The sequence below is a fragment of the Phytophthora ramorum genome (genome assembly GCF_020800215.1).
Source record: "Phytophthora ramorum isolate Pr-102 chromosome Unknown Phyram_PR-102_s0010, whole genome shotgun sequence".
NCBI lineage: Eukaryota > Oomycota > Peronosporomycetes > Peronosporales > Peronosporaceae > Phytophthora > Phytophthora ramorum.
In genome coordinates, this window is record NW_027150656.1 from 1812744 (window position 1) to 1822268 (window position 9525).

Consider the following 9525-nt stretch of genomic DNA (forward strand, 5'->3'; position numbering starts at 1 on the left):
GACTGACCCTGACAGACGTTCTTTGAATCTCAGCAGTGGCGAGCAAGTTGGGAAGTGGGAAAAATTGATGGGCTACGATTTCTGCGGACATGGAGGCGTCGGGAGGTACGGATACATACGTGTAACGCACTCTCTACAGTGAATCGTCACGACAAATTGTCGGGCAACCGCAGCGGTGTAACTTGCGGTAACCAGTGGCCACCATCTACATATACCGTTTTCTGGCCAACCGATCATACTTTTAATCACCATCAGGAACCTTGGACTATGAAGGGGGATGGGGTGTTTTTTTTTATTATACTCGTCATTGAAGGTTGGTCCAAAACTTATTAACATGCCACACAAATGGCAATAGCTCTTCGAGTTTTTATCCGACGGTCACAACACTGTTCCTTAGTGCGCTGTACGTGCATTACAACTTTTAATTCGCTAGTAGCATGTCCAGGTCAAACACCACGGTGCGAGAACTGACCCCAGGTCAGAAGGACTATGTCGTACGGTGTTACGAGTTCATGACCGCATCGAAGGAAGAAGGGATCTTTAGGGGGCAGCGGACCCGAGACCTTGTAGCTGCGTGTCTGAAGATTGTTTGTGACACCGTTACGACCGTCATGGACGAATACAGAGCCGACAACACCACCAAGTTCGAGGTCGGTGCACCATATTCGCGACGCCAGCTCCCTATCAGGTGTATATCGTTAACCTGTGAATTATTATATTGACAGTCCAAGCGAAGAGACGCGCGGCAAGAAGCGGAGGACGATCTACCTCTGTAAATCGATGTTGGCTTGAATGATTTGAGCACCTGGTTAAAATATCTGTGGACGTTTTTTTTTTTTTTACTACATTTGCACTTTCGCGCTGTGTAAACCCATGTGTATTGCCCCTTCCTCCAATCAGAAGTGCTCCTCAAGAGCAACCTGTTTCCCGCAACTCTGAAGCCTCAGGAATGCGTTTGTAAAGTGACCTGTAGCGCAATAACGTATATTTTGCGAATTGAGGCGATTTGAGAAATGCTACAGCCGCTTTTTGTAGTGTCTTGTGTGTGGTTTTCCAAACGGTTGATGCAGAATTCACCACAATCGCTTCGATGATCTGGCTCGCATCTTGCAGGCTTTATATTTACTTGTGACCCTTGTACAATAATCATTACCGTAGACAAGATAACCTCGTACTTTCACTGACAGATTGCCTTTCATATCCTCCCTGCTGCCACTGCAATTCCTGGTAATTCTTGCTCAGTTTGAAAGAAGCCCACCAACTCCACCCGTGTTGGACTTTGAAGGGTCACTAATTGTGAGGGACCTCTGTATATTTTGCTCAGCACTATTACTGCAAATACGGTAATACCGATACCGTAATAGTACACCTGGCATCGTCAACAGTGATGGCGTGCGCTTGATGAAGGCTCCGAAATCACTGTTAACAATCCCATTGGATTCCCAGATGGAGACTGTGGATGCAGCTTCAGATCGGTTTAAATCCCCTTGTTATTCCTGTCTACCAGTATTAATAGGGAGGGGGGAGAGGATCATCTATTTCGTTTGTCATCGCTAGCTATGTTGTTGTATTGCTTGGGGCGTCGAAGCCCGAGATCCCCGGGGGCTTTTAAAGCTCGGATATTCTTTGTCTGGGCCGGGTGATTCGGCATGGCACGCATGGAAGCAAGAGGGTCACCAAGTTCTCTCGCCGCGGTGGAGAACAGGTACACAGGAGGACCACCAAGTCCTCTGTGCTTTGGTGCTTGAACGGAAACGCGAGGGTCTCTAAGCGCTGTCGGTGTGAGATCTTGGACACGAGGGGAAGACCAGGCCCTCCGTGCGTTGGTGTTGAGCTGAGCGCGAGGGGTCACATTGTCCTTGCGCCTTGGTAATGAGTCTTGAGCACTAGAGGGTTTACCGGGTCCTCTGTGCCTTGGTAGCGATATCTTGAACGCGAAGGGTCCGCCAGGTCCGTCGCGCCTTGGTGTTGATCTTGAAAACGCGCAGGAGTCACCAGGCTCCATTATAAGGGTGTGCATGTACTCCTCAAGTTGAATTTTAAGAGCTTTTCTCAAAAAGAGTACCGCTTTGCCAGTCCCAAATACTTCATAGGTCGCATAGAGTTCTGTTATCCTTAACGTGTATACACCCTGCCTACAGATTCATGGACTGCGAGCGGAATCTCACGAGAAATCGTTGGTGGCGATCCAAAATATTTGAGCGGGACATCAAGGTTCGTCGTAACCTTTTGGCCATATAGCCCCCCTTGGTTCACCTCGCTCAAAGTTATATTTTCATTAGCCTACTACAATTGTGCCCTTATTTATACGTTCATTAGCCGACTACAGTTGTGCCCTCCGGTAGTATCAATTTGATTGCCTGGGCCACGAGCGCGCTCTTGCTACAGTACATGCATTAGCTCGTGGTGTTAGTCGGCCGTCTATTTGATGTTAATGTTTGTTTTCTATAGACGCCTTTAGGCAGTTCTAAAAGATCTGCCTGTCTTCCTCGAAGATTTTTTCACTTCGGTCTTTCCTTCGGTCTTGCATGTGGTGGGTGTTCCATATCCCTTACAGCGGATCCTCTCTGAGGTCTTGTTCGGTCGATATGGGTCTTCACGCCAAGGCGAGTATTTCTTGCTCTTGCACGGTAAGCCTCCGTATCCGCTAGGAAGGGTTAACCCTCTCGGGCACAGCTGCGGTCCCACCGTCGGTATCGGGTCTTCACGTGTAGAGTAACCAGCTCTTAACTCCGTGTGGCTCCGTTTCCGCTATATTTGGGCTTTGCTGAGGTCCTGAGGTCCTTCTGCTGTCAATAAGCGGGCCGTCATGTCAAGAGGTTCGTATATGGACTGCTGTGTTGCACTCTGGGGAGGGGAAATCGTGAGCATAGAGGGGTCCCATCTCCTCTGTGCTTGGTGCTTGAACGAGAACGCGAGGGGCTCACCAGGCCCGAGGCGTCTTGGTGTGTGAGATCTTGAACACGTGGGGGGTCACCGGGCCCTCCGTGCTTTGGTGTTTGGGTTGCGTAAGCGCGATGGTTCACCATGTCATCGCGCCGTGGTACGTGCTTGTCTGGAGCGCTCCGAGGGCTACCAGGTCCTCGGTGCGCCTTGGCGATTTAATTTTTCTTCTTGGGCACTACGGGGCCGCCAGGTCCGTTGCGTCTTGGTGTGGGTCTTGGACACACGTGGAGGTCACCAGGTCCCACATGCTGCGGCGATGTTGATATCAGTCTTGGTGGCAGACACCAGGCACGGCGCCGCGTCCGTGCCCGGCGTACAGGAACACCCCATCTCCCATTCCCGGCCCCACGTTGGGGGGACTTCGTCCGAGAAGCGAGATCTTCCGAAGAGGCGCTGGAGGTATTCTTGAAACCACTTGTGCCGGGGGGCTCAAAAAGCGAAGTGTTTTCCTGTCTACAGATTTCGCTCTCAATTCCGGTATGAGGTGCTACTCATTTATACCAGTGTGCCCAAAGCAGCTCCTGATCGTGCGCCGCATGCTCCTTGATAATGCTTCTCTTGATCTCAATCGGCATCCAGCCTCCCATTGTGTGCAGGTAGAGGGAATCTTTGAATGCGGCTTCGTGTCTAAATTCAAATGCGAGCCTGGCCTCTCCTGACCTACCATACCAAGTAGTATGAAACCGACCAAGATTATTCATTACGCGCGGTACCAGAAGTGAGAGCGGAATCTGTACTTCCTCCGTTTCACAATAGTTGACCAACTTTAGTATCAGTAGCCCACAGCAAGAAATTTAACTTTAACTCTCAACAATGGTGACATGAAAACAGCAAGCGAGGTCTGATAGACGCATTTCCAACAGTCATGATAGTAATCTGGCCGGCTCAGGTTAAAAATAGATAGCACCCCTTACAAAAAACAAGTGCATAACCCGAGGTACGGATTAGGCTACTATTTAGGGGTTAGGGGTAGTATAAACCGAGGTTTTTATACGCTAAAAAATAAGTACACAGCAAGCGAACCCGCGTCCTTCCGCATAAATGGCAATACTCTTTCAAATTGAGCTACGAGCCCAAAGTCCGCTTTGTCTTGTGCGCAATGCTATTGTACTCTGATGTCATCAGAATATTGGCAGCTTCTAGTTTCAATTTCAGAAAGGCCTCTTTATCGTGCAGATCAAGCTCAAGGTAAGCAGTTTCAAAACAGTACACGAACGAGTTGCATAAGTAGTTTCTACATAGCAATTTAGCCCTGCGTAGCTTTGCCTTGCCTTGCCAATATGAGGACCCTTGTATCTGCTGTTACCTTCGTCTTGAATGATGTTTTCCATCACTTTTTGTAGAGATACGAATCTGTCGTCAAGCACACTCGGCAGTAGATGATCGTACGCTGCATACGTGCAGGTAATGAGCTTGCCATTCATGTGAGGGCTTTCTTGATATTGCAGTGCTTCGATAGAGGCGAAAAAGCCTAGGTCAAGAATATTCAGGTCAGGGCTGTTAGGTGGCTGCACTTCAATTTGAATCTTCCATCCTCCCTCCTTGCATACCGACATAATGGCGGGATCATCCGCAGCAACATGACAGCGAGTTTGATCTCGCTGAATGATCAATGGCGTGCCTTACAGAAACGACGGACACTTGACCTTAATTACCGGAATGATGTGATAAATCAGCATTTCTCTCTTCGTCACAGCCAACATTGACAGGGCGCGTTTGCAGCGTCCCAGCAGGCCGATTTCTAGATGACTTCTGGGCAGGACGCGCTCAGTAAACGGCCACATCCCCAGCTTTCCATCGAACAACAGCAAGCCATCACTGGTATGAATTGGTCTCATCATGGCACCCATGAACATGACCTTCGTGATGAATCGCTTTGACTGAACCGTACGGTGAGGTGGTTCTTCGCCTGGTGCTAGGTATAAGGTCTTGTCAGCTTCGGTAATGTAAATCCACTTCTCGTCGACAAATATGCGATTGGACAGATTATCAAACTCATAGGTGGCTGGGTCGACAAACGCCAAATAGAACTCGAGGTTACACGCAAGGGTTCAATTAGAAATAGTATACACACACCACCAATGTGATATTCATACCATGACAGCTTATTCTCGTCGGTCAATCTTGGTTTAATGGAGTTTGTGTGGCGCACGTGTGGCGTTGGGTTTTGGAGCCGAAATGTCAAGATCCGACGGACGTTGCACCTTTCAGTGAAAGGCGACAGGGTGTCTTGATTGGCTGGTCTCATTTCCTCGCTATAGTGACTTAGGAACAATAGTGACCAAGGTCTCGGTTGGGTCTAATAATACCCCGACCGAGGTTAACCCCCCAAGCCCGAGCCGATCTGGCTGCGCCCATTTACCGAATCCCTACACACGATAATTTTTTTCTCAATGATGTGCATCCATAGTGAAATGAAGATATTTAGTAACGTGCCTTGCTCACAGTCGGGACACCACCCAAACCCTAGGTGTCTTCAATTCTGCTTATCGTGTATCGATAGCGTAACGCGTCCCCACAATACATGATAGAAGGCATTTCGTGTCGTAGATCAAGCAAATAGTGGTCAAAGACGGAGCAAACGATGAGAAAGCACCGTATGTATTTGTTGATTTTTAGAGTTTCAGGACAGATGGCGATGTGCAAGGACGACTCGCCCAGATTGCACACTTAGATCAAGTCAAAACGCAGCACAAAACACATGCCTAGTCCTCTACGCCGTCAACAGTGGTGTGTGTACGCTGGCGGCTACTCGGTGGGCTGCCAGTCTCCGATTCCTCGCTCGACTGCGCACCCGAGTCTTCCGCATCACCGTCGGCACTAGCGCGCGCCGGCTTCCGTGCTCGCAGCTTTCGCTTTCGCTGCGTCTGCGGGATTCTCGTCCCATCCCTCCAGTGCTTGTGCCATACCTCGAAGCACGATGTTGCAACGCCGTTGCTCGAATGCTTCACCTTGTTGCAGAGGAACACGCGCGACGCCAGCGCGTACATTGACGATGTTTTCAGCTTGCAAGCAGCACAATAGAAGGTCGTTTCACCACCGCGCGATTGGTCCTCACGCTTCAACACCGAGCATACCTTGCACGCTCTCTGTCGGCGCTTCCGCGTCTCGTTCCCGTTGCCTTTCCTCCACTCGTCCGTCTGCACTGGAACATGAGCCGTGACGGTGCGGTTGGATTTCGTTGGTGTCGGCTGTAGTCCCTGGTCGCGTATGAGCTGGTCCCAGTCGTCGTCTTGGAGCTGACATAGCTGCAAATGAAGCTCTTTGAGAAAGCGAACATGCGAAACCTTGCTCTTGCCGTCAGCAACTCGGCGGTAGTTGTAGATAATGAAGGCGTTGATGATAGCGAGATCCATGAGCCCTAGAAATAGGGATTTGTAGTACTTCTTGTACCGACGTGCCAGTTGAAGCGAATATCTGCGCAAACAAAGATGTAGAAGACACGTTAACGCTGAACCCAGAATGTGTATATACACGATACGAGAACTTTACCTTTGCAAACGAAGCTGGTCATGAACATCAACACCGCCCATGAACGACTGATAGTCCTTCACGAATCTTGGGCACATCACTTCCGCTTGTTCACCAGTTGCTTTGTCACGACGCACGGTTCGGTCTAAAATTGAGCTCCCTCCAGCCGCAAGCACGAAGACGCCTTGGTTGTCCCACCAGCGCGTAAGCTTCAGACAAGGCACGTGTCTTGACTCAGAAATGTGGAACGTGCCTCGGGCAATCCAACGCGGGCGCTTGTTGGACTCTTTTCTGCCATTGGGGAGCTTCTTTGGAAGAATTTCCTTGCAGAGACCCTGCCTGTCCGTCTGGACAGTCCCCACACTGTAAAACTTCATCATCAGCAACTGCATTGAAAGCACGACCGAAGTGTAGAAGCGATCCGTGACAATCAATCTGTAGTCTGCTGGTCCCGTAGGACCAAAGACATGCCTGAGGTTCCTGACCACAGCTGCGGGTCCGGACTTCGTATCGGGTGGGGTACTGCCATCTCTTGCTTGACGCTTGCCGCAGTAGACTTCAAAACTGTATCAGACACGATAGAAACAATAAGTTAGCGTGTACTGGACACGATAAGCGGACTCTAGAGCCAAAAAAAAGAGAGCGTGCCCCAAGGCACGCTCTCATTCTTTCCGGATGTAGTACGCAGACTTAGAACAGCACAGCATGAACAGCTTAGCCCCCCAGCGATGAGGCTTATCCTTCATGAAGATCCTCATTCGGTTGAATGGAGACGAGCACGGAAGCATTGCCTCGTCAAACGCCATCACTGGTGGCGGAGTGAAGCTTCTTTGGAAGGTATCCTGCAGGACATCGATGACCGGACGAAGCTTCCAGGCTCGGTCGGTGACCGCACGATCGTCACCATTGCTGCTGAAGTGAAGATTGCGCGAGATGTGGTCGAATCGATCTCGTTTCATGAAGTTGCCAAAGCCTCCGCGTGGGATAGCGCCTTCGTCCGTATTCTTCCAGTGGTGTGCGAACTTTTCTCGGTTGGGTGCAATGGTCCTCGCAATCAGCAAACCAATGAAGCAGCACAACTCTCTGCCTGAGATTTTCAGGGTCTTTTGTAGCTTCGTCTTGATTTGCTCAGGGGCTTGTACCTGGAAGTCCGGTCGCTTGAGCTTGCGCGCTTGCTGCTTGGCGTGTTGGGCTTCCACACGAGCGTCCAGGTTTTCCGTAAAGTAGGTGTCACTCTCTCTCCCGATCTTTGCCAACAGTTGCGGCGTCACGAACCGCAGGAACGCACCGAGGGGAGTAGATGCGGCCTGCAGCGCACTTGCCGTGGGACCGTTAGGGCCGTCATAAATACCCGGATAGTCTTTGCCGAGCCATTCATCTGGTCGCACTTCATACGGTTCGTCCATGTACGGCCATGGTGTCTGAATTCGAGGCACTGTCCAGCCATTCACAGCCATGTCATCTAAGACTTGTTTGCGTATTGTGCCGCTGGCCACAGCATCTACACCTCCCACAGCTGTGAGCAGCTGCGGGTCAAAGTGCAGGTCTGGCGCATTGTGAGCGTCGTCAGCATCCAGTGTAGCCCAGTCCAAGTCATCGTCGTCGCTATAGATTGAATCTCCTTCGCCATCACCGTCCGAATCAAGCGCTGTGTAGTCTGCCAAATTGTCGCCTGGAGTGGTGATGTTGGGGTCGTTTGTGAGCGTGCCTGATACAACCAGTATATACAAGATTAGAGTTATAACATGTATCAATATCGTGTATGTATGCATGCCGCACTAACCTCCGACTTGATTGTCACCCTCTTTGGTTTCTTCTTCCTCGTTGTGTGAACTCCTTACGACACCAGTCTCGTCAGCATTAGACCCACGTTCTGAGTCCTCGCAGTAGCTGTCCGAGTCTGCCAAGTCGAAGAGGTTGCTGAGATTACGCCGTGATGACATATCTACCAGGAAATCCAATCCATCGTTAGTCGTTACTGCTCAATACAAAGCTGCATCGCGTAATGCGTACCATTGGTGTCGATGTTAGCGTTCAAATCCTCCTGACGTGTGCTTGTGCTGCTTGAATCCTCGTTCATCACGTGGGGCGAAGTGGCAATAAGACTGTGGTTTGAGACCGGAGACGCGGGAGAGTCTGCAGCTAATTTCAAGAACGTTAGCATCGCACCAGGTGACATGAGTCTATACAGCAGCATACCTGCAGGTGGCGTACGCTCCAGCGGTGCGCGGCTTTGGGTTTGATCTAGATCTTTGGAATGATCTGTACGATACACGTTAATGTCAAACAACTAGCGTGTATAATACCGGCAAGTCATCACATCCGTACCAGTCCGTTCTGGCGGGCTGTAGCGACGTCCGGGCCCGCTGCGTCCCCTTCCTTTTGCTGACGATCTCGTTCCGCTAAAAGTGTACAGCTCGTCAGTCTCAGTGGTGGAAAGTACGCTTGAATCTCATCTTACCGATATCCACGCGATCCAAGTAGCCCATTAGCTAGTTCTCGCCCACAAAGTAGTCCTCACCACGCGTTCCTTGCTTGGTCTTGCCCGGCTTGATATAAAAGAAGTCGTTTGAAAGTCCTGCGGGGCGCCTCGAAGTCCAGCCTACACGCTTGAGCTCTCTCCATCGAGCCTGGAACGCCATTGCTCCACAAAAAAGACGGCTTGAGCTGCGGCGGGGAGAAATCTCGAATGACCCCAAAACGGTTGGCGCGCAATGGTACCTCTGATCCCTTATTCGATTGTGTGTACCACACTGACAGCAGTGAGATCTTATATTCCGAAAAAACGAAAATCAAGCTGGCCGGACTTTTATGCACCCTCGTGCAGGAAGGATGGGGATAAACCAACCCCTAATTGACTTAACGTTTGTATGAGTCAATACAAAAAGGAAGAGTAAAAAAGCTTATTGTGTCTGATACAACATCAAGGATTTTAGTTAACGTGCCTGATACAGGCCTTCGGGTTTGGGGGGTTAAAAGCCTCGTTTGTATCCATTTGGTGTCGTACCCTTGTCTGTGTAGAGCCGGCTATACGATTTCCCACAGAGATCTGTTTACACTTGATATTTGTATAGAGATATAGGACTAGCCAAATGATGACCGACAGAG

The 9525-nt window shown here is 50.1% G+C and overlaps 2 protein-coding genes across 2 annotated transcripts; both read right to left on the bottom strand.

The window, feature by feature from the left end:
* Positions 1-5651: 5651 nt before the first annotated feature.
* On the bottom strand, positions 5652-6302 carry KRP23_10809 (uncharacterized protein; the record flags this gene model as incomplete). Its single annotated transcript, XM_067895917.1, has 1 exon — positions 5652-6302. One exon carries the CDS (start codon positions 6300-6302, stop codon positions 5652-5654), a length of 651 nt encoding a protein of 216 aa, XP_067741563.1.
* A 1893-nt stretch (positions 6303-8195) lies between these two features.
* KRP23_10810 (uncharacterized protein) lies at positions 8196-8497 on the bottom strand (the record flags this gene model as incomplete). Its single annotated transcript, XM_067881296.1, has 2 exons — positions 8196-8362; positions 8431-8497. 2 exons carry the CDS (start codon positions 8495-8497, stop codon positions 8196-8198), a joined length of 234 nt encoding a protein of 77 aa, XP_067741564.1.
* Positions 8498-9525: the final 1028 nt, after the last annotated feature.